Below are 25,997 nucleotides of genomic sequence, written 5' to 3'. Positions count from 1 at the left end.
CGATCCATGGATCGGTTATAGAAACACTAAAAGTTGGAAATGGATTCAAATGTCAATCTCGATCCGTAAATTAGGGATTGAGATCGAATATAGAAAGCGGCCGTTAATGAGTAATCATTCAAAGATTATATTTAATCTTTGTAAAAGTCGTTGATAGAATAGAGTTTCTAAAATGTTTGTTAAGTCCTAAATAAGAAGAGAGATTTATGTAGTTTGTTTAAAAATAATTGCTTCACGAAATGTGTTACATATCACAAAGGCCTTTTTTTATAATAACAGTACACAGTTGATCAGAGCTTTAATAGATTTAAAATATAGCCTAGATATAACGTTCGAAATACGTACACGTCTAGCGTATGTACAATTTTATTTATCAAAATTGATAAAACCTGCACGTAGGATACCTAGAAAATGTTGGCAATCGCTAATGATAAAGAATTTCACAATGGCGGCAATTAAAAATTGTTTTTATTTATTCTAGAAATAGGTATAATTTAAAACAAAGATACTCTATTAGTACACAAAAGAATGATTAAGGACGATACATAAAAGTAAATATAAAAGTTATTGCATCACAATTCTGTAAAATAAATAATAAGTAACCGCGTGTACTCTTATCATTCTTGTGTTTTAATAAGTGGTTCATGCTGAGCAACACGGTATCGATAACATTGTAATACCATTAACTTCGGCTGTTTCTAGGTCGAGTTCAATAGTACAGTCAGCAGCAAAACTCCATGAACATTATCAGATTTACAAAGCATCTGAATAAGATGACTTAGATTTGGGACTGGGAAACAAATAGGCTGATATCATAATTTTATTGTTAAGTTACTGGACACCAATATTATAGTGGTTTTATTACTATTTTTAACTCGTTGATCGGATTTTGTTCTTTGACTTTTGTTGCTGACTGTGTCGAGACAAAACTTGCCATTATATGGAGACGTCTGTTGCGTAATATACCTATATTTATAATGATGTCGTGTAATTTGCACAAGTGTACGCCTCGTTAGTTCTCATTCAGTGGGTCGTTATTAATGCGCTGTCAAATGTCAATGTTTGCCCAACGACCTGAAAGATGTTTACCCCATTATGGTAATTTAACAGATACAGAGATTTCTCAAAAGTAAGGCAGTATTTTTAATTGATTACTCCCTTTTTTTGAGCGTGGAATTAATTTTGAATCATTATTAGAGAAAAAAGTATGTTTTATTTTCTCTAATTCGCTACGTTTTATTTTAAACCGGCTTTTTATACGCCTACAACAATGCAATTTATAGTTTTAATAAATTGTACTACTGTAGTGTAGGCTGTGTCATTACAAAACTAATGTTCCTGAATTAGGCATGGGCAGCAAACAATTCTGTCAACTTAGACTACTATGAAAATAAATATTTATCAACCTTGTTCAATCTGCGTTATTACTCTACTGTTTGGACTTGACTTTCAATTTACCAGCTTTAACTGAATAATATTTAATATTTTAGACGGTGTTTACCTATCTCCCTTCACAGCCTTTTTAATGGGTACTCAGAATAGCGTATTGAGATTATTTTTAAGACTCGCTCATTATTGTTCTAATTTTTGTCTTTCCAAATTAAAACACACGCTTTAAGGAGCTCAGTCATAAAAAAGAAGCATGTAGACATTTTATAAATTTTGGTTCACGTGGGTATATTCTCGCGGCACTTTGAGCTCATCTATCATTGACGTGGTGACCTATACCCTTCCCTATTTGAATTAGTAAAGGCCGGTAACAACCTCACTCATAATGCAATTCTCCGTACAGGTGCGGCCACTGCAAACAGCTGGCTCCCATCTACGACAAGCTGGCCGAACACTTCGAGAAGGACGATGACGTCGTGATCGCCAAGATGGATGCCACCGCCAACGAGCTGGAGCACACCAAGATCACCTCCTTCCCCACCATCAAGCTCTACACTAAGGACAACCAGGTACGGAACAAATGAATCTGACAAGTATTCAATCAACTCAGCGTTTCGCGGTCCATTCTGGATATGGGTGAATAGTTCGGTGAAGCTCAGGCGAAGTGTATCGAAATCAAGTCATTTATATTTCTATTCAAATTAGGCTACTAAGCACTTTTTGAAGGTCATATTAGGTACATTGGACAGCACCCAGTCTCGCCCACCCTTCACCACTATTGTATTGTTTTCCGTTAAGAAAAGTTTAGATATAGGAAGGTTTCAAAGTAACTAGGTCAGGATTCACTTCGCTTTGGTAGTCAGTAGTCCCCTGAATATGATAAAGAACAAAGGAGTTTTAACACTTCAGTTCTACCAAAAAAATGAAATTAAAACATAATTTTTTTATCAATTAAAACAGTACGTGAAACTGATCTTGTTCATCGGCTTGCATTGCCGACCGTACCAAATAACTAACATAAAATTTGAAACAATATAGGTGTTCCAAGTAACAGTAAGTTTTATTAAAATATGTTCATGTGTGTTATTTTCTTCAATAGTAATGTATGTAATCTTAACTAGTACCAATTTTAACGGTCTATTTTTATTGCGAACACCGTGTGATTTGCTAGAAATAATTTCATTTCATACAAGAATAATCTAGTTCATTAAAGTGGTTATAGTATGACTAGAAGTTTATAAATATTTTTGATTCAGCATTCCATATTGTCTATGCAAAAAAGAAATTAAATGATCTATCGTTAAAAACCTCTAAAGACTTCTTGACAAAACTTTTTACGTATGGCCTATCTAGTCACCTGGAACCTAACAGTATTAAAGTTGAATATACTTAACGGTATCTATAATACCAGTTTTAAACGAACCGTTAACTTGTATGTGACTAAAGGTTAGGTATTTAAACATAAAAAGCGTATAGGTTTTTTGTGGCCACGTTGCTAGACAATCCATGACGTGTCGGCGAATGCACGAAACTATTTTATGTGTAGGTGAAATCAATTGATTAACTCTCACAGTTATCAATTAAAGGTTTCGTGTAAAAAAGTCTTTATAACATTTTCCTCTAAGCCTTTCAAACAAGGCCAAGTCTTAACATAATTTTTCCTTTTACAGTTAACGACTTTTCTCATTTTATTGCGATTTAATCTTAAATGTTACTTATTATTATTACAGGTGAAGGATTACAACGGCGAGAGGACGCTGGCAGCTATGACCAGCTTCGTTGAGAGCGATGGTGAGGGCGCTGAACCTAAACCCAGTGTGGTAAGTTAAAAAAATATTTTGTAGATTTATCAATATCTATTCCTGTTATCTCAAAATGGGAGAAAGTCTTCTCTGTGATAAAAAAAAATCTTTAAGGCTGAAAATCTCGTTAAAAGTGAACTCATTGTGTTTTCGAAAAAATACTTTACATAAAGCCCACTCAATAAATGGTCTGTGTAGTGTAGAGAAGGAACCAATTTGTTCGACAATTTTATGTATCTGCTCAATATGTAATGGTACGCGATGTTTGTGCAGATGTTCGTATCGTATTTTCAAGGCCCAAGTAAAGAATTTACATAAAGAGGAAAACATACAGTTATGTTCTTTGAGTTATACATGTAATAAAATCAGGTGAAAACACACCGGAAACTAACACAATCAACGTTCTGATTAGATGTAAATTATGTACGCGTAGAAATCATGTTATTTTATCTGAATATTTCAAGCCCGCTATTATTATTAGTAGTGCAACTTTTTCGCGATTCGATGCGTTTCCTAATTAATTTATTTTTAGGTGGCGTTCAGTAGTCTGTTATATACACGTGATTATATACGTCACTTGACACGTCAGTTTGAAGCCACGTATGGCTTACAGATAACCTTTGTAGAATTATTTGGTCATCGCATAATAATATTACGATAGCTGTTGTTATTAAAATATCGTGTCTACGTTCCTTACCTATGACTATAGGCATGACCTATACAAGTGCTAGTGCTTTAATTCGTCGTAGTTTATAATAGTGAATATTTAGATAGTTATGCTTTCATTTGTTTTTTTTACTATCATGTAGTGTCAAGTTGTCGGTTGTTATTGCATAATTATCAGTTTTCTAAATATAAACGTAGTGTTCTTAATTTGAGATACTTGTTCATATGTCGTATTATGATAAAGCACAGCCTGTTACAAGTTTAATATTATTTATGTAACAATTTATTATTATTTATTTATTTATTAACTTGTTTTATTTCCAGAGCGAGGATGATGAAGAAGACGAGTTGCCAGCCAGAGACGAGTTATAAGCGCTCGACGGCCAGTACACTCTCATGAGACTTCCATAGTATAGTACTGTACTGTATAGATTATAATTATTTACTTTTATACTTAAACTAACACGTTTGCATTTCATTTGCTAGACTGTTGACTTGTTCTTTAAATTGTGTTAAGGTTGTACTTGAACGAACTAAGTTAATACGCACTGTCTGATATTTTGTAACGTAATACTCCGTATATTCGTGAATCATGTAACGCCACACATGTGGCCCGATCTCGTGCAAGTACCCAGTAAAAGTTTAATTTATTTTCTAAAGGCATAATTTATTTTGCATAAACAGCAGCATAACTTAGTTTATGTATAACTAATGTATTTATAATTTCTGTATCATAATGGTATAATATTTTGACATTCCTTAGTACAAGTTATAGTTACATCGAACAAGTGTTTTGTTGAAGGAGCATTGGCGTTATTATTTTTATATTTTACATTACTTGTACATTTTATTCATCACAACAAAATAGAATTACTTGTAACGGACATATTACCCGTTAAGTTGTATTTTTTCTAGTGTTTTTTTTTAATGAAATTTGTGTCGTTGAATAGTTCAATCGTATGTACTTGCATTCTCGTATGTATTTAGCTACTTTCATAATGATAATTAGTGAGGATTTTGAAAATGTAATTTTCTAAGTATATTTGGTAATTCTGTCTATAAATGTAAATATTCGTAATTGTATTTGCCAAATCTGCATTTGTGTATCTATTGTGGATACAGAAATTGATAAATAAACAAATTTAAAACTTATTTATGTTTCTTTTTTATGATTTTTTTAACCTTTTTAGTAGGCAATCCATACACATTGCACAAATACTTGTGAAAAATGTTTCAAATAAATGAAATTCAATCTGGTATGGTAATTATTTTATTATCTTAAATACAACGATTACAACGTAAAATAATCCTTTTAAATAATTAACATTAAGCTTGTTCTTTTAAATTATCACATTAATACCAAAAGAACATTTAATTGAGACAAATGTGGAATGGCTTAGTTCACGTTAGTGTATGGGTACTTTGGTACAGTGGGGGCTAACTAGGGGTAACTTGTTCGGTGTTACGATGTATGCTATACTTTATACAGATCGATTTACTAACACTCGAGACTACAACGTGAGGATAAAACAAATTCATACAATACTCCTTCGAAGGAAGTTATTATTAGTAATTATAATTAATATACCATGATATTAAATACATTTCGTAAATTCATAAGTGCAAGACGTTCGATTTCGATATCAAACACGATCAAAGATATTATACAAGACTTATATAAAACTCATCAATATTTTATGTGTACAGTAATAATTCTCGTTATATTTAAAGACAAAATAATATTTATACATTAAATACTTCATCGATTTTCATTTCATCTTCTTACTTCTTATAATTTCAATAATCAACAAAAACAAATCAAAATGCAGTACAACAGGTACTAAATTAATATACAAATACGTTACCTTGATTCAATCTTAGCAATCACTAAATCTAGTAAATAAAAGTACCACGATATACATATCTATATAAAATAATATATATCACAATCTCGACCCTCCGACGATCATTCTCCAATACTAGAAAATGTTAATAAATGGCATAATACAATAATTTCGAACGCCAGTGGTCTTGTATTAAATGCTCCCGCGGTCTAGTGAAGTCTAGATAAGTTATATATTAAAGAATCTACCTAATGTAACCTTAGCCTAATGTAATACATAGTCAATGACGCGGCTGTATCATGTACTTTATTGTTTGCCACGCTAAACACCAAACAGGTATATATTGAAGTATTTTAAGTTGATGAAACAAATAGCGATGTTAAGGAGTTAATAATCTCAAATATATGAAAGACTTTTTTCCTTAGAATTAGTAGATGATGCAATCGATTAGTCAGCTTAAAATATTTCAAATACAACTATAAAGCCAGGCACCAAACGGCATACGAATACATGTGAGATATTACGATAGTACTAGATGTCATCGCGGGGTGTGTTATATGATTCGATGCGAAAATAACGCTTAACAACTACGTACTGTGGTAGTCGGGCAAACGTGGCAGCGGTTTACCATAAGACATGTTGCATGGTAAAATAAAATAGCAAATAGTAGACTAACTTCAGATAGAATAGCTCCGATAATCGAATTAAGTTCGAGTGGCAAGATTTAATTCTGTTAAAAACAAAAGCTAGTTGTCGCTTTTATGACAATTAAAAATGTCTACTGATAAACCGTTTGATAGTATTCACACGTCCCGGCAACAATAGTGAGTGAAGATAAAATATACAAGAGCTTTAGGGCTAACTTTCAATTAAAGCAAAGCATGGCTGCGGACCGAAATAACATTAACCAATAGGATCACATAAAATTATTGCTCTGCTGTATTTATGCAATTTTATTGGTAGACTTCGAGTCTTCGTTCCACCAGCCACGCTTCGCTTCAATGGAAAGGCCTCACGCATCGCACCTAACATTTCTCGGGTACCTGGGCAAGTGACATGTGCAAGAAAAGGGCCCTTACCCTTTGTACTCAAACGAAACCTTGAGATGTTCTCTTCAGGTTATCTGGTAATCCTAGTTTCTGAAAGGATGCTCATATATTTTGGATATGTCAAACCTTAGTAAATCACATCAGATGAATTAAGAATTTGACTTTAAACCGCATAAATAGTCGAGGGTTATGAAATTTATTATAGCGGCGGAGTGGGGGGGAGTGTCCAATAAACAGGCAATCTTTACATAAAAAGCGGCCAGATTTGAACATCCTTTCAGAATCACCAAGTCTTATTGGCGACTCAAAGCAGTTTCGTTTGCGTATAATCTTACTATGCAACATTAAAGTGCGAACATGGAGTCCTGTTCGTCCTTGTTGATCTGGCGGTGCCTGGGTGTAGGCAGGTTGGTGTTGGCGTTGGTGTTGGCGTTGGTGTTGGTGTTGGTGTTGGCGTTGGGCAGCGTGTCGGCGGCGGCGGCGCGCTCCGCGAGGAACTTGTCGAAGTCGCTGCTGGTGACGCTCTCCGTGCCCAGGTTAGCTTCTGACGCCGCCTGGGTTACATAAAATTAAAGAATAGAATCAAAGCTGCCGCTTTTATCCGCCAGTTGGCGTTGTTGTCGCGACAGGTTGTGAAGTATATCTGTCGAATTCAGTTGCCGCAAGCGTGAAAATAAACTTTTAACTTGATGCATTATAAATTAAAATTATATATTTGACACACGTCCGTGAAAATATCGAACAAATATACTTTAAAAGCAGTAATTTTGCAATTACGGTATAGTATAGTAATATACGGTATTATACTCTGTTCCGCCGCGCGTCCATAACTTCCAACAGTCTTACTTTAAGCAGTAGGCTCCTCCGACAGGTTTCACGTCTTAGACGAAGAAAAGTATATTCTTTATATACCTACTGTAACCTTGTGTACAGACATTTCTATATATTGTACCTTCTTTCTTCTTTCCATTATATTATATCTTCGTCATCTTCTCGCAGGAAACAAGTCTATACTTTTTTAGGGCTAAATAATATGAAATATTTACAAATGAGGTTGTGTCTACAAGGCTCAGTTGTACAAACAAATACGTTACTTAAGTTAAATTGCGTCAGATACCGATATTTTGTGCCAAAATATTGTGCGATAGTCATAATAATTGACAACTTATAACGCAAAATGAAATTAATGTTTTGAAATAATAAATAAATCGAGGTGAATGATAAATTTAAAGCATAAATAAATTAAACAAAATAAAATAACAAAACACACCTTCTCCTGAGCAAGCCAAGCTGCTATTTCATCGATCTCCCTTTGATCCATGCCCGATGGCTGTCGGAATATTATAAATTAAAGGTTAACACAAAAAAAAACTACATTTACACTCAAAAAAACAAACAGCCCTATCCATTACCGCATAAGATCCAAATTCCCTCCACCAACTATTTCACACTTCATAGAAAAAATATTGAGAAGCAGTCAATTTAGAATATGACTAACATTCTATTTGGGAATCATAAAATAAAAATTATCATCACCATCTTTTGTAGATCTGGATAATTGTTAATTATATTACATTAAACAGCTACAGCAATTATATTACATTAAATTATATTATATTACATTAACATCATCATCCAATTTCAAAAGCTATATCAATCAACGGCCTTTTCGTCTATTACAAACGATTTATGTGGTGGTGTCTGTGATACAACGCCTTTCATGACTGAATAGACCGATACGAGAGCGACATATCCTACCACAGCCTTGACAAGAGAAGTGACTGGCCATTAGTATCGAACCTGCTATAGCATAAAGGCTATATAGGGAATAACAAATAAAACAACCTGTACAATCTCTGTCTTCAATCCTTAAAAAGCGTCAAACAAGCACCCAGACAAACATGTATGTATAGTTAAGTGTTCCGTACCAATGGCTGTCCTTGCGTGGCTCGCTGGCTGGCTGCGGACACCAGGCTGGTGGCAGATTGCTCCTCCATGTTGTCCGAGTAACTGCTGCCGCTGCAGATATAGTTTTATATGTAGACATTTTTTGGTTTTGATTTTTATAAAACGACTCCCTCACTAAGGAATTTAAGCCTTGTGTCGCGGGGAGTTTCACAAACATACAAATCTCTAATTGAAATGGATTTTTTATTTTTACTGTAGTAATGTGACTAGTGTATATCAATTTGTGAGTTTCTAATTATTACTAGCGGTCGCCCGCGGCTTCACTCGTTTGGGATATTGCTGTAGGTAAGGCCTGATCCTGTTTCTTTTCAAGTCAAGTAAAACGAAACCAAGACTATATTGTGTACGAAATTTCATGATAATGATCGGTTAAATATTTTTCGCATGAACAATAACGGACAAACGTAACAGACACTTACAGTCACGTTTATAACATTAGCAACATATTGGTAACATTTACCCGGTCTTGGAGCTCTCGTAGGTGACATTACGGGATTGCGCGAACATATCGAACTCGTCTTTAGAGCTAGTCGAAGTCTTGTCGGGCTGTGCGTCCTTTACAGCTGAAAAGGAAATGTATCATCATTGTAATAAGGTTGCTTTTTAAGGGGACTGTTCTACGTAACAGACAAAGTAGTGCTCAATGTATTGAAGAGATTCTATGGGATGTAGATGCTTTAGATACAAATTTTGATTATGAACCATAGACTTCAACAACACCCAGGCATAGAACAAGTTTCCTAACATTTTTAAGAAAGTGGATCTGGGTTTTGATTCTAGATGACACATTTATAATTACCAATTATTGAAGCTGACCATAAAGGTTGGAAGATATATTATTTTTTAATTTAAATACAAAGAAATAGCCAATCCGCGGTGAGCGAGAGTCATCATTCATCAATGCTTAACTTTCCTGTATCTATCAGTGGGACGCATATAGACTGGTTTTATTATAATATACATAAACATCTGCAATACTTTTGAAATTAGTAATTCTTGCAACTTCTTTTTACTTTTAGGTAATTATAACTTCAATACATTTGTTTTATAATTAAAATAAATAGTCATTATATCTCTACTTATACTGAAGCGGAGCGTTTTTAGTATTAATAGAGTTAATCAATAATAACTTACTGAGTTTAGCAATGTCAGGGACATCGTCATCGCCGAGATCGATAAGGGCGTCATCCTCGGGCTTTGCTGAAATTAAATATGTTGTGTATAAGTGAATCGATCACAGGTTAAACTACGCTTGACGCGGTTGTTCCAAAGATGGGTGACCATCTTTGTCATAACGAGCTCCTCCTTGTTTCGGAAGGAACGTTAAATTGTGGGTCCCGGCTGTTATTCCTACATCTTTGACAGTCGTTACAGGTAGTCAGAAGCTTGAAAGTTTGACAACTAGTCTAACCAAGGGGTATCGTGTTGCCCAGGTAGCTGGTACTCAGCTAAATCCAGCTAGACTGGAAGCCGACCCCAACATAGTTGGAAAAAGGCTAGGTCGATGATGAAAGGTTTAATTAATCTCAATACCAATACTAAGTATGAGATTAATTTCTTTTTTTTTTTTGTTTTTCATCTGACCTTGTTATTTACCTTTGTTTGTTTGTAGTCTGTCACTATTACGTCTTAAATTATCATAATTAGTCGGAAATGACGTTGATAAGAAATAATTTCAAACATGCGTATATCAAATGTTAGGAAAGATAACTAAGTAGAGATAGTCTAGTAGAGTAAGATTATGACGCTCAGATAATTTCGAATACTTACGTGATTCAGCAGGTTTAGCGTTGGGTACTCCCATGGCAGCGCCTAGGATAGACAAAGGAGAGGCGGATGTCGCTGCATTTCTAAAAAAAGTTGATTCTTTGTTAAATACTCTAAATTTAATATTGACTATTTATTTTATTTGGAGACTTCCGTATGGGCGAAGAAAGGTGGATTCCCTTCATCTGGAAACCCTTCTGTTCACTGCTACAGTATTTCAAACAAAAAGATTCCACCAGACAAAATTTAAGGATTGCTGTAGCAAATATTATTATATTGCTATAGGGAGGGGGATTTCCTCATTGTAATAAACCAATAGCTAAGAAATCTACGATTTATGTATTGCGTAAATAACTTTCTTTAGGTTAACCTGTCACCGACTAAAACTTGCATAATAACTGCCAAGTGTAAATATTCATATGTGATAAGAATATTTGAGTAAATCCCGCAACAGAATGATTTAGTGAGAATCACCTCCCTTAATTAAATTATATATTTATTATTTTTAAGTAGGTACTTGTTGCTTGTATAAAGAATTGCAATTCATTGCCTTACACCTACACAAAAACGCGGATGACGTAGCACGGCGGTTCAGGTCTAGTCAGTAAAAGACACTACCCATTTCCTTCCCCGAAGGAGTATTCGGATACGAACCACGATAACGAATGGGCATTGAAAATTATTATTATACTAGCTGTCCCAGCGAATTACGTACCGCCTAACAGTCGATGATCACAGTGGAGACAAAATATTAAGGGTGGATAACCCTTATCACTTGGGGTTATGAAAGCCGTTTTGGAAGGGTACGGTAACTAACATCGTGACACGGGAACTTTATATATCAGAATATTTATTGTTTTTCACATCTACATCTTGCATATCTGCGGCCAGTCTATAGTAACAGAAAAGAGAGGTACCTGTTACTGGTAAACCGGCTGTGTCGCAGCAACACATTGTTGAGGCGGTCGTTGATGTAGAGCAGGTCCACGATGAGCGGCGACAGGTCCGCCACGCGACTGATGAGCTCCATCACGCGCGTCTGCATCGAGCGGAGAGTCTCCGCCAGCTCCTGGGGTAACAAACATCATTTAATTTTGTTAGTTTAAATTCAACTTCAAGGGATTTTTTCGGTAAATAATATCAAATGAATAATGGGGATATACATAACGTACTAGCAAACTCGGCAAACTCCGTTTCGCAACCAGATGGTATTACCGCTTTTCTGTTGAATTTTTTCCTGAATTTTCTTTGCTATAAACCTCACGGAGCCCGTAACCTTTGCAACGAATGCAAAACCGTGAAAATCGGTTCGTGCGTTCTGGAGTTATAGCGTCAGGAAGGAAAACCCGACTTATTTTTATATAGTAGAATGAAACTGTTTTTGATTTGTAAGGTTTCTCGTAAAGCAAGGACATCGCAAATTATTCCAAAGTAGTTTATTTATTTAAGTTTTACTAGAAATAATTTTACCAAAATGATATTATAGAAAATGACGACATTAGTTAACTAAGAGAGTACTGGCTAGGCTAGTAGCAATATCACAAACCACAAACGAAAATTATCACAAACCAAAAAAATAATAATTGTAAGGTCGTTTCATACCAGCTGCACTAGCGGACATTTATAATAAAATTACGGCCAACGAACTCCATATCAATTCTGTATTTTAGTATCTTGAACGCAATAATTAATTACAATAAACAACCTTGACACTCGAAGGCTGTGTTAGTGTTATCTGCCATTGAAATGTCTGTTCATTGAAACAATAAAATCGATTTTTACAGATAACAACAACAAACCATTTTTGGATTGTGGACATCCTTGTTTGAGGTATCTATGTACATAGTATGTTGGAAATGCAATACGATATTATGTCACATACATTTACTTTCAAGGTAGTCAGTCATGTTTGTTATCAATATAAATTACTTATGTCTACGCTTTCTAAAATACACTTCTTAGCAGGCATCGAACCGGCAACAAAATTTTTGTGAATTAAGAATAAATAATCTTTGCAATGTTAAGATTGCCATTCGACGATGTATGCTTTTAAAACAAATACAATCGCTTCATCAATAGATTTCTGTGTAAGGCGAGGCAAATAATGAGATTCTGTTATCCTACTTATTATTATAATCGCGATAGTCTGTATGTTTGTTTGTTCTCTTCCACATAACCATCACTGATCGGATTTAGACTTGGTACAGTTGATACACAGATTATTTATAACCAGGATTAACACGAAGGATAGTTTTTATCCCGATTTTATAATCCCGTGTGATCATTCTTTATCAGTAGCGACCAATCTCTTGGTTGAAAATAAATATACAAGTGTCTTATCTTTAAAACTAATAATTAAATACTACGAATTCTGATCTCAAATTTTTTAGTGATTTCTTAGGTTTACACGAAAGTTAGACATTGAAATAAAACTTACTTTTACGGATTTTATCGCGTTTTTTTTAACAAATAAATTAAATCGCTATAAAATCCGTAAAAGTAGTTGTATTTTAGTTTCAAAATGAATTCTTGGAGTTGAATTTTGAATGGTACTTACATCGAGCAGTTTGATGTCGCTCTCGTGGTGAGCGGCGTGCGGCTGCATGGTGAGCTCGTTCAGCATCTCGTTCATAACGGTGATGTTGCTCTCCACCACCGTCAGGTCCTGGCGGAGCTTCTTGTTCTGACTCTCCGTCAGAGGCATCTGCTGCTAATAACATTCATAAATTAAATTGTTGACCTTTAACAAACGCTTCAAAGGTTATTCTAAAGTTAGATACTAAATTCGAATTAAAAGGCGCATTAAAAATTTAAAAAATAACAATGCAAACACGCAATTCACACAAATTACAATTCTTAATTTGAAACAGAATACATGCAATATAGTAAACCGTTGATTAGTGCACAAGGACTGTGACATTATACAACGCATAAAAATGAATGTTTGTTTAGATATTGTAAAAATATTTTTCACTGTACGATATTTAGATTGAGTCTAACAAGGATATAAGCCATAGCTACACGTAGTTATGAAAAATACACAATAATTCGCGGCAGATATTTAATCAAAATCGTTTTAGCAGTTTTGTTTCTATAGGCAGTAGAATTGACAAAAATACTTACATTGGCTGGTGCTTGTTCCATAGTAGAATGACTCGGCGAGGTCTGAGGGATGATTTGCCGCTGCGGCGACTCGGGAATAGGCTCCGGCCCATCCGGCACGCTCTGGACCAAACAACTCATTTTACAATACGTTTCAACTTTCAACAATCTTATATACTAGACTTAAAGAACAGGTTTCAAGCAGCTTTTATCTCATAGATCCTTATCTAACACTTAAAATATACTAACAATAGAATTATAGACATTTGTAAACGCGTCATCTCATTAAAAAGTACACCTTTCTCTTTCATTTATATATAAACGAAAAGTGATGGAGATATGTTTTAAATTATTCGCGATAGTTGATCAATAAGATGATTGTATTAAACGGGCTTGTGGTCATCTTGTCCGGTTGTTTATCAGAATGTTAGAGATAACGTTATCAGCTAATTTGCATGCCGGTAGTTCGTAAACAAACAACATTTTGATTTGCTAAGTGGTTCTTAACAGAAGGATCTAGCAAACGTAAATTGTGCACGAGTATTTATATTTAATATATTGTATTTAAACGATATACACTTTTCAGGGTTCTGTACTATAGGGTAGAAATGGAATTCTAAATATGTCCTAAATGGTTTTTCTTTAGGCTATTTTTTAGGAACCTTTAGTATTGCAAAAAAAAAACAGTTACTTATTATAATACGCATTTTGTGAAAACTAATCAATTGAATCTGTTCTCTCATCTATCGCTCACAATAGTGGTTGACTAAAAGACCAACATCGCGACAAAAACAATTTTTTTTATAGTTTTTGTAGCATAAGGTGAAAGATAAAACCTTCTTGTACTTGTCTAGCTCTAAATAAACTGGCTTGTTTCATGAATAATTCTTATACGAATACCATAAACTTCTATTATTTATGTAGCTCAATATTAAAGGTGCATAAGTAGGTCAACTCACTTTAATTTTTCGATAATCGGTATCTTTTCCATGTAGTAATTTTAAATAAGGCGAAAGGAATTTAAATTGTGGACTAAATGAATGAAAATTTATAAAAAAAAAACTGGTTAATCGTTATTATATGTGAGCGGAAGATTTTGGCTACCACTTTTGGCTTATTTTCAAGAAACACACTCAAGTCCGTTACGGATTATAATATAAAAGTTATCATAAATTAATGTACAATAAAAAATCCATTTATATTTATTAAATTAAACCAAAGTCAATAGCATCTGAGTTCCAATAAATATTATCTAATATATAAAATTCTCATGTCTGGCTCGACCGATTTTTTATTCCAAAACAACGTTTGAAATGGGACAGTTATGTTAGTTACAATCTATGACGAATGCCATATAAAGAAAAAAGTAAGATCTATCATACTGTTATACTGGCTATACAATGTACAATACAAAGTACAGACCCTCTTTATGTAAGAGTTGGGAGATATCAATACAAAACATACCCGTTGCGGTGTGAATATAGGCGCCATAGCGTCCAAATCGGTCATAGGAAACTCAACTCCTTTGAGACGCAACTCAGAGTAAACTTGTGTGACTCCCTGGAAAAAAAAGTAAACATAAAGGTCTTCTTTCACATAATCCCTTGAAATAATCACTAAGTGAAGCTTTTGTGGTTTGGATTAGGTTTCACACGAGAAACGTGAAGCTAATATTATTTTTCTTTGTTATTGTAGAATGTAGATTGTAGAACACAGTCCGTTAGAAAGTATTCTTAGGTAAATATATAATCAATTCATGTTTAATTCATTAATGTATTAATATATGTAAAAACTAATATTTAGTTCTTAATAAGAAAAAATAATAAATTACAATATTAAAAAACCGCTCACTTAAATGGATTTAAATTATTGTTTTTTTAGTATAACGGCAAACAATATTCAACAAAATATTTATTACGTCTGGAATATTATAGAAAGGTTATTGTACGAAGCATAAATAAAATACTTTCGACTATTCGGTTATAAAGGACGGCCATTTAAATACTGCGATACCAGTCAATATGAAAGGAACATTAATATGAACAGTGCAATGTTTCATGTCATTATTTAAGTAATAGTCAATGTCATTTTATAATCGGACCTATTCACGCGATTGAACCATTTGTAAAAACAAACAAATAAATAAAACTATTCGTTAGTCTTTATAAGCCACTTTAGATCTTAAATATTATGACGATTATTAATCCTCTGTTTCTTGTATTACTATCGTCCGTTTTTAGCCAGCCATTTCCAGATTCGAAACGAAATTTTATTTTGAATTGAATTAAATTTCGAAAAGTAAAAAATAACAAGCTTTTTGAACATTACTTACTTACAGTTTAATACTTTTTATAACAGGACTTAAAACATTGCAAAACTAGATAGACATTCCGGTATTCGATCAAAGTCGAAACCATTTTCCTTTTGCCTTTTCCTTATTAAACATGTATTGAAACAAAAATAATCTAATAGAATAATACACTACAATAAACAGCTCGCTTTCCTAATCTCTCATACATGACTGGACTATTGATTAGATTACGTTATAATCTGGTTTATATATACTTACAGTATAATAAGATTTGCTACTCGGGACAATGAACTAAGAATGTATAGTGTCCTAAAACCGTCAGAGTGACGGCTGAGTGAAAGAGACGGTGCTTCATGTTGGAATATCTTTAGCTCTTTCTGTCACTGAAACTAGAATTGGTGCCTAGCCTTCAGGTGAAATCAAGATGAATTAGCTGTGTAAATACGGCAAAAATTGTCCGGTTGAGTGGAAAACGGTGATATACCTGTGTAGGCATGTCTTTGGCTATTTCTTTCAATGACAGAGCAATTCTTAAATTGCCATCATGCTGATTTTACAGCCCAAATCGCCAATGATAATCATCTGTAACCTATTTATCTGAGCCCTAATTCTGCTATTTACAATTTCCGATGAATTAATGTAAATTAGATTAAATTTAAGACTATTCGTCTCTTAAGCATTTTGCCAACACAATAATTGAAAATTCTTTGTATAAACATTGAGTGTGGCGCCCCGTACAGACATGCAATTTTTTATTGTTTTAAGAAAATGATTAGTGGAATAAGAATGTAATTTTACTCCATTCATTCATCGGTAATGGTATGTAGCGGAATTGGGGCCCTGTAATGACATCATTCCTAACAGTGTGATTTGAATTATCTTCAGTATAAAAAGTATATAATTAGTCTAAAATATATACGTCAAGGTCTTGATCTCACGTAGTAATATCATTGAAGTTGTGGAAGGGAGGCACCGTGTAGTCTGCTGTCACGCTTCCACAACTTTTAAGTTACTTTCAATTTGAAAAGGTGGCGGACCACCACGTTATACAGAAACGGAATAAGAATTGGAAATATTTCAATCAAGGCAGACGAAACATTTTTCCGGAAATAAATATAAATTTTCCTCTAAACCAGCGAAGTGTGCTGTGTGGTGTTGTGTGATTATTAAAAAAACAATGTTTTTGTACATGTATAACTATTAAGTGTCCTCAAAACATTATTTGTATGAAATATTTCATAACAGCTTATCTGTCATGTGGCTATCATTTTATCAAAGCGATATCATGTTTAGCTAACAACAAGAGAATAGAGATATCTTTCAAAATTATTTAAAAAACATTCAATAATACGTCACGCTATATACTTACTTTTAAGCTTGCTAGAATTTGGTAGTTGTATAGAGCGCCGATGACCAATACAATTGTCGCTAAATTGATGCAAGCTCAATTGAAAGTTATGACCTTCTCAATCACTGAGTATTAGGCAAATGGGCAGACAGCGCTCCAATAACTAGACACAAAACTATAAGCATTGTTCTGTTTTTGTGACGCTCGGAAATCCGCTGTTTACTGAAATTTCCTTTACCTAACTCATTACTGTATTTGTATAATTATGTGTACAAATAATTACTTTGAACAATCGGCAAACGTTACATGGTTATGTTTACAATATTTGATTTGATCCTATCTATGATTCATGTCATTTATCTAATCAGTGATCGCAGGCTTTCCCTGTGGCGTGCGTTTATCCGTGTATGGCTTGTTTAGATATTCTGAAAGTTCGGACACTATGTTTTTGTTTGAGTTGCAGCGGGTATAAGTACAATACAATACAGTCGCCAGGAAAGTTTACTTTAATATTTGTAGTCGCCATAAAGTTAGTAAGTATTCATTTATTTAAATTAGGATCCTAAGTAGCACTTCTTGAAGCTCAAATTACATTGGACAACACCCCATTTTCGTCGCTTCCTAATTTCGCCGATAGAATAGGCAGAAACACTCTTTTTCTTTAAGCACTTATCACGAGAGACCTTTATCACTCTTTACCTTGCGTTGTTTTCAACCGTCACATGTTAACAACATAGAAGCCGACGTTACTGAGACAAATCCTGTCTCTTTTATATTCTCAAAGTAAAGAAAGTACAAGAGTTTTAAATATGGGATATATTTTATTAAATTATAAATATCTTACCTGCATATCAGGGGTAGTTTGGAAGGCGTCTGCCCAGCACTGAATGAGCGAGAGAACCTTTTCCTGCACCACAGTTGGTGGATCGTTTTTAGGCCCAATTAGTTTTACCTAGACAAAAAAAAACACTAATATTATAAATGTATGTAACTGTTTGTATGTGTGCTACTGCTTTATCTAGGATATCGATAAAATTTGGCATGGGGGTATTTGACACCTTAGATTAACACATAGGCTACATTTTTTCGACTTTGTTAATGGAGGATAATGTTTTTGCATCTAGGCGAACGGCGCGCGGCGGCGTCGCGAGAAACAGCTAGTACGTTAATAAAAAGCAGGAACTTTTAAAGGAGGATTTATAGTTTTAATACCTAATTATGATTATTGTGAAATTTTCGAGAATATTGAGCCCATTGCCGTAGAAATTTTACGAATAAAAATTTAAACAACAATATATTCAACTATGTTATAGTGACAAACATATTATGATACTTTGGAATTCCTATCTCACACCTACCCAAACATGTAGGTAGGTATGTTTTTATATTAAGAAACTAATTTAGTTAATTTATGTATATTAATGACGTGATCCATTTGGTAACAGAAAAATAACTTGTATCTAATAAACAAACTTAAAATATTCACAAAGTACAAAAATAGTATTGACAATATATTAAAATGTTATAAAACCTGTAAAATTAATATTTACAACAGGTATATTATAACAATACCAGCCAATTAATGTACCACTGCTAGGCATAGGCCTTCTCAAAAATTGTATAAGCAGTATATAATATATAATCTTGATTATTATGATGCAATATATCATGTTAATTTATGTAACCATAATAAACAGTTATGTAAATTATGTACTTCTGTGTCTTTTATGCTTTGATATGTATGTTTATGTATAAATGTCTCATACATTCTCATATTACAGAGCAGTCATAACATAAGGTATGTAATGAATGACTCATGGGATTCATACTACATACACATAACTATTTGTATGTTTAAAGGTCCCTACATAATATTATATACAGTACATATATTATTTATAAGTGTACTAGCTGCCCCATGTCCACTTTATTTGAAGGTGTGTTTCGGGGTTTTATCTAAGCTAAGACAATTAGAAATAATGTGGCTTTTTATAGGTATTACACTCCAAAATCAGTTCCAGCGCTTACCCTCTCCTCCCTGGCTAGTCACACTGAGTTTGTATAAAATATAGGAAAAAGTAGTATGAAATTTAAACCGTCATAGGTTTTACCTTATAACTGTTATAATTTATTTTAATAGCTACCCTTTTTATCCTGTAGCGGCACAGATCTTATCATGTATTCCACGTTTTTTTATCAATAAGCGAAGATCCAAGTTACCAATGACAAGTCTTATATGAATATTTATAGACTATACAGCCTATAGTAGTTATCAGCAACAGGGGAGTTCATTCATTCACAAATGATTCAACAATGCTTGGAAATTTTCATAACTTGTTTTTTGGTGTAATTAGATGTCACAATATTTAATTTGATAACATCAACATTTGTCGGTTGACCTACAAACCTTAGACTTTAGTAATTAATAGAGCAGATAATATAATCTTAAGTGAATAATTAATTTTGTAAGTACCTGATGATACTAATTAGGAAAATATACTTGTCATGGTTTGTGTATAGCTACTTATCAGAAGTATACAGAAGTGTACAATGACATTAAATGATTGTTTGATAAGGCACAATGTTATTGTCTGCTTTGTTTTAATATAGTTATAGAAAACTTTTTGGTGAATACATCTTGACTTACCAATTCAGATATAAACTCCTTGCTGCACACCAATACATGAAAAGACTTGCCACAGTTTTTAACACAGGTTTCGAGGACAGTCAGTGTGTACATCACAATAGTGTAGTTCTTGCCAGCACTCTGAGTCAACCTCTTCCTTATAGCTTTAATGGCATCTTTGGGCCCATCCGGAGTGCTATTTATAATATCACATATTTCCATGTTGAGTGCCCAATTTTCTGACGGCAGCGATCCATCTGTAGCTTGTTCTGAAACAATTTTTCATCACGCATATCATAATAAAAGGGTCAAAGTAATTAACACCTGTTTAATAAAACGCAACGCAAACCTTCTGTCTCACAAATACAATAAAACAATAGCAATAACAGTAAAATTACTTAACGCTGAGTTATCATTACACCACAACAAAGAGAAATTTGATTTTCTAGTGCGCAACAAAAAGAAATGGACCATAGGGTACGATAACTACTTATTTCAGACGGCTCTAAAGAGTTATAAATGTTTATTATCTTACCTATTTTTTGACCCACCGGCGTAGAAAAAGGATTTCCTACACCAAAGAAAGACATCTTTGGAAAATAATCAAGTATTTATCAAAATGATTTCACCGATTTCTCTTGTCACCAAAAACGCAATTCACAGACTAAAAACACATAGCAGCTGTCAAGAGTAACAAAACAGTTTACGTTCAGAAACGGTCTTAAGTGATACTGATCAATGTAAAAATTATGTGTTTTGAGAAAATTTCATTCACAATAATTATTGTATTTTACTAGGTAGGCAAGAGGAAACAAATCAACCAGCATAACAGTAACCGCAGATAATAATAAGCAATTATTATGAGCAGAGAATAACATAATTTATTAATCAGAAGTGCCAATGTTAAAAACTCTGTCCTAAATTGTTTTCTTAATGTTGAATATTTGTACGTATTAATAAACGTTTTTTGTTTTACGATGAGCACATGTATTATTTATTATTACATTATAATGAAAGTTATTTCATTAAGTTCAGTAGTATCCAAGAGTTATTTCAGTTTAAACAAAACGTTTTTATCGAACACTGTAACTTAGCAACGAGAATAAATATAATTGTAGTACTTTCGTATTATAAATGCTTGTGAGTTGTTTAATTACTTTCTAATCAGTTAAAATGCCGCCAAAAAGATCTCTAAACAGCCTTATTATCCACCCCGATGTGGAACCTGGCGTAATAGATAATGCTATGCTCATACGATGTATTCTAGAGTACGGTAAATATGTTAATTTTTGTCACTTAATAAAACTGAGGATACTTTTCATCGATTTAATGGGTCATTGTTTGAAACTTCGTTTTATTACTTCAATATTTTCTCAATTCAGGTCCCACTGAAGAGGCTGGAAGACTATTTGCTGAGGAAGGCGTACATCTCGAAGAAGCTGAAGTAGTTCGCCTGGAATTCCAGAACATCCTTAGAATCGATCATCTATGGATGCTGAAATCCCTTACCAAACTAACTTTAGCTCATAATTTGATAGAAAAGATTGAGAATCTTGAACAATTAACTGGACTTAATGAACTAGACTTGTCGTTTAATAAAATTGAGAAAATAGAGAAATTAGACGCTCTGGTTAATTTGGAGGTGCTAACGTTGTTTCACAACAAGATAAGGAAACTGGAAAATTTGGAATCGCTTGAGAAATTACTTGTGTTTAGTATTGGTGACAATTTGATAGAAGATTTCAAGGAGGTCGGTAGGTTAAGGAACCGTTTTAAAATCTAATAGGCGAACAATAGTAAATTTTACATTTAAGTATTGTTTTACTCGTGTATAACGAGAAAAATATAAAATACTAGCTTTTCGCCCGCGGCTTCGCCCGCGCCGATGTCGGTTATATCACGTTTCCAAGAGAACTTTTCAAAAGTCCGGGAAACGATCCCGTTCTTTCTCAAGGTCAACTGTATCTCTGTACCAAATATCATTAAAATCAGTTCAGTGGTTTAGACGCGAAAGCGTAACAGACAGAGAGACAGAGTTACTTTCGCATTTATAATATTAGTAGGGAGTATACCATTAACGTTACTCTTTTATAATATTGTAGTTGAAGGTTGTTAGGAACCTCATCACTCAATCATTATTTCGGATCCTTCCCTCTTAATTACATTGTCGCGGTATGTCTTGTATTTTCGATTAAAGGTTAAGTGATAAAGTTACTATTACGTATTGATTTACATCTTTTTATGACAGATGGCATACCTTCGTCAATTCCGCAAGCTCCGATCTGTTAGCTTCAAAGGCAACCCATGCTGCGATGAACCAAATGCCTACGCATTCGTAAGAGCTGCTCTTCACAGAGTCACTTACCTAGATTATAAGATCATCACCGAAGAGGAGAGAGAGTCAGGGAAGGCTTTGTTTAGGTATGAAACTAATGAAAATATTTGAACTTTACAACAATACAAAACTATCCTTGTCTGGCTGAAAGTAACCAAGAATGCCTGCGGAGGAAACCTCTACTTTGGGAACCCATTTTTCTTTTTTAAAAAGTCCATACAGCGCTGAGCGCTGACTTTTATTTACACTGAAGTAATTGAAGAATTTTTGTCGCCTTATAGGCAGAGCAAAGATGAACTCCACTTTCCCCCGGGAAAACTAATTTGTTCAGTATATCTTTCCCTCGAAAACTCAACATCCCGTGTGAACGCCATCATGTTGAGTTGAACTGAAGGTCCTGTCCATCGTTAACCGTATTCCCCCGGACCCTATACCCCGTAACCTCTATTGTATCTTGCGCTGCTCTCAGTTTTCAGCTTAATGATATATACAACCACTTTAAAGAAATCTAAATTTATCCCGTTCTTCTCCCAGAGGATTGATTCGAAAAATGGATGAAGCTGATGAAAAGACGGAACAAGAACGAATTGCTAAGGAAGAATACGATGCAAAGGTGACATTTTATGCGATGTCGTTCGTGGAGTACCTAAGCGGGCCTGAACTCCTCGACACTATGTTTGACAAGGATCCTGACGGCGCATTATTGCTCAGTTTTGGGGGAGAATTACAAGCTTATTTTGACCAGTAAGCATATGCCCGATTCATTTATTTTTCCCGAATATTATTTGTATTTATCGTCTCATGAAAATTATTATTCTAACTGAACCTAAGAATTTATGTTCTGGTTTAAATAATAGCGTATGTTTTGTACAGGTACAGGGAACAGTATGTGGAAACAATGGCTACTCTAGTTGACTTTGCCCAAGAAGCATACACAGAGAGACAAAACGAAATTAAACTTTTTAAAGATCTTGTCGACACTGCTCTGGAGGAAAGCGTTGAGAAAAGCAAAAAGTGTGTAGATATAGTGCATAAACAGTTTGTTGCGTATTCTAGTGCCTAAGAAAACCGGTAGCATTTTAGTAAGAGGTTTCTTAATTTAGGTGATCATTATTTTTCTTTTTCTACCTATCTAGAACATTAGATGAATTCCATGAAAAGAAGAAGCCGATCATGGCAAAGGTAGACGAGTACACCTCAAAAATCGATGCTAAGCAGATGGCAGTCGAGGAGGCGGAACCATTGCTGATAGAACTGGGGGAGCAGTTCCACGAAACTTTGTATGAACTATGGAAGGCTTTGATGACCATTGAAATGCAGCTATTTGAACAGTGTGAGGTATGAAGGAATATCGATTACTTACGAGTTAATTCACAGGTTTTTGTCACAACAATCTCGATGTCGTCTGGGATGATTTAACTTTTTCTTGATATCCCAAAGGTATTCAGACATTCAAACCGACATATTTTTAACGCGACCGCAAAGCGGATGGTCTTGTTACTTTCTTGTATCCAACACTCTATTGTGCATTAGAGTTTATTTTTAGCAAACGTAATTATTGTTGAACCGCAGGACTGCCATGTCATTTTATGATTTCCGATCCGAAAAAAGGAACTACCATGTCAAAGGTCCCAGGAACTTTGTAGGATTCCGAGGAGGGTTGGTCTTAGTTAAAGGTTTTGGTTGCTAAGGCAATCTGATCGATCATAAATATTTTAGTGTTCTCCACCTTTTACCTATCATAAAGCATCTTTTTATTTTCTCTGGCCTTAGGCTTAGGCTATTAATCTTTATAAAGTTGTTGGCTCGATTACCAGGACTCCAGGGTCCAGTTTGCTGTAAATATGACAGAACTAGTAACAAAACTTCTGGAGGCGTCGCGCACAGCATTCGGTGCGTGGCGCGAGCATGAGGGAGTATGGTCGACGCGCCAGTTCGAGATCCTGTCGAAATACCTTGGCAACAAGGTCATGCTGGGAGACGCGTCTCGCGAACTCTTTGATGTGAGTACGAGATCGTTCTACAGTTATCAGTTTCTACCATATAAACTAAAACACTTACTGTTCACATGTTTAAAAGCTTTTTATTCATTTTGATTACGTATTACCAGATTCTTAGTCTATTTGCAGGTTTAATATCAAGATGCATTCAATGGTGAAGATTATTAAAAAGCTAGAAGTAGATACTTATTTTATTCACAACATTACTCAATTTAATATTGTCATTTTTAAAACTGAACATATTTTACGGAGCGTCAAAAAAGACGTCTTCATTTCATCCCTGCCAAAGTCGGGAAACGTGCCTAGAAGGCTGGCCGCATTGCCAAGTTGTATGGCAATGCTAATTATTGGAGCAAAATACAGACCAGCATTCTGATCATGGGTAAAGTCGACCAATCGCTCTGCTAGTTCTTCGTAAAGAACTCGTGCACCTGGTCTCCTTGTCCCGAACGGGGTTTAAGTAAGGGTTTCCGCGTCACCAGCAGCAGCGCCCGGCGAGAACGCTGAACTTAAAACATGGGATGGGGCAAGGGTGTCGGGTGTCGTTCCACACCAAAGGCCGGCCCAATTTCTAAGGCAGCAATGACATTCCGTCAGGTCTTTTACCATCTTTGCGTATAATACCAAACTATTAGGTTTTGAAACGGCGTGTGTACCTGCCGACGCAGCAGTGAAAGAGCACGACGAATGAATACGCCCCGCGCTCCTGTTGCAGGACAGGTCATGATGTCCAAAGCAACAGACTCTTTCACAGTTACTTGTTTTGATGTGTGTACCTCCTGTGATATAACTCTTTTTTTATTTACGCCTTGGCTCCTCTCCAGATAATGATGGACCGTGACATGATGATGAATGTAGTAGCTGCATCATCAGATAACCACATGCGCTTCATAGACGCGCGTGAAGATCTCCTCATGACCCGCGCTAATACTTGGCGAGATGACCTGGTGCAAGGGACTAACGAGTGAGTTTCATTCCTTAGTATAATGTGACCATCATAAACCAAAAAGTTTGAAAGGCCGTAGATAAAAGGATTGTGCTTGCAGAAGGGACGAAAATGGCAAAAATCAGAGTAGAGTAGCAAACTATTTTCTGTGCGTAAAAGATGTACTAGATGACTATATTAAAATATGGCTCTCTTCCTCAGAACTTATAATCTTATAAACGAGTGTGCATTTTTGAAGCTATATTTGATTATATTTTGCAGCAATGAAGTTAAGCGGAACCGTGACCGTATTTTGGAGATCAACTACTTTATAGACAACCAACGAGAGGAGTGGTCCGACCTTTATATGTCACTCACTGACACCATGGATCCGGACGCTGTAGCCCTACTCGCAGACGAGTACACATAATCATGTAATTTTAAATAAATGTTTTTCTACACCTTCGTGGCTTTATTAATATTTAATAATATCAGCATCTAGATTTCTCATTGCTCGGCGCAAGCCTCTTCCCATATAGGGGTGTGAGCATTGATCGCCACATATCCAAGTTTACTCATGATGTTTTACTTCACCATTAGTCAGTGGTTTCTTAGAGAGTAATTCAGAAAATATCTCTGAAAAAGTAGTATTGGCACTTCGTTTGATTTGGTCCTGAACCTCGGGCATACAAATCCAAACTTTGCAACGATTTAAAAAGAAATGCCTGATAAAAGCAAATGTTTGTTCAGTAAATTTTATATATTATTTATACAATTATATATATACTACATTTTTTATTCTGATGACCGGAAACATGAAAATAAATTGCCAGAAAAAAAAGTGTCGTAATTCGTATACTTTCTT

At 34.6% G+C, this 25,997-nt stretch overlaps 2 protein-coding genes and 1 long non-coding RNA gene across 5 annotated transcripts; 2 read left to right on the top strand and 1 right to left on the bottom strand.

The window, feature by feature from the left end:
* The first annotated feature begins 1,767 nt into the window (after positions 1 to 1,767).
* LOC113501332 lies at positions 1,768 to 5,009 on the top strand. Its single transcript, XR_003401284.1, has 3 exons — positions 1,768 to 1,958; positions 3,120 to 3,209; positions 4,182 to 5,009. It is a non-coding gene; the product is annotated as an uncharacterized LOC113501332 (long non-coding RNA).
* A 102-nt stretch (positions 5,010 to 5,111) lies between these two features.
* LOC113501331 (TOM1-like protein 2) lies at positions 5,112 to 20,544 on the bottom strand. Of its 3 annotated transcripts, none has more exons than XM_026882454.1 (13): positions 20,408 to 20,543; positions 19,894 to 20,141; positions 18,091 to 18,198; positions 15,052 to 15,147; positions 13,609 to 13,710; positions 13,043 to 13,195; positions 11,403 to 11,554; positions 10,489 to 10,568; positions 9,853 to 9,918; positions 9,179 to 9,281; positions 8,679 to 8,769; positions 8,021 to 8,080; positions 5,112 to 7,304 (listed from the first exon to the last, which is right to left on the bottom strand). In XM_026882454.1, the coding sequence occupies exons 1-13, from the start codon at positions 20,460 to 20,462 to the stop codon at positions 7,095 to 7,097; spliced, it is 1,524 nt and encodes a 507-aa protein (XP_026738255.1). In that variant the 5' UTR covers positions 20,463 to 20,543; the 3' UTR covers positions 5,112 to 7,094. The 3 variants fall into 3 exon arrangements, with proteins under 3 accessions (XP_026738255.1, XP_026738256.1, XP_026738257.1); XM_026882455.1 differs by having other exon boundaries at positions 13,043 to 13,192; XM_026882456.1 differs by lacking the exon at positions 8,021 to 8,080 and having other exon boundaries at positions 20,408 to 20,544.
* Positions 20,545 to 20,868: 324 nt separating this feature from the next.
* On the top strand, positions 20,869 to 25,594 carry LOC113501330 (dynein regulatory complex subunit 3-like). Its single transcript, XM_026882453.1, has 9 exons — positions 20,869 to 21,145; positions 21,255 to 21,622; positions 22,121 to 22,293; positions 22,742 to 22,951; positions 23,081 to 23,221; positions 23,344 to 23,545; positions 24,025 to 24,210; positions 25,032 to 25,171; positions 25,415 to 25,594. The coding sequence occupies exons 1-9, from the start codon at positions 21,046 to 21,048 to the stop codon at positions 25,560 to 25,562; spliced, it is 1,668 nt and encodes a 555-aa protein (XP_026738254.1). The 5' UTR covers positions 20,869 to 21,045; the 3' UTR covers positions 25,563 to 25,594.
* The last annotated feature ends 403 nt before the right edge of the window (positions 25,595 to 25,997 follow it).

The sequence above is a fragment of the Trichoplusia ni genome, chromosome 15 (genome assembly GCF_003590095.1).
Source record: "Trichoplusia ni isolate ovarian cell line Hi5 chromosome 15, tn1, whole genome shotgun sequence".
Classification (NCBI taxonomy): domain Eukaryota; kingdom Metazoa; phylum Arthropoda; class Insecta; order Lepidoptera; family Noctuidae; genus Trichoplusia; species Trichoplusia ni.
The sequence above is the reverse complement of the archived record's forward strand: the minus strand, read 5'-3'. Positions and strand labels throughout refer to the sequence as shown.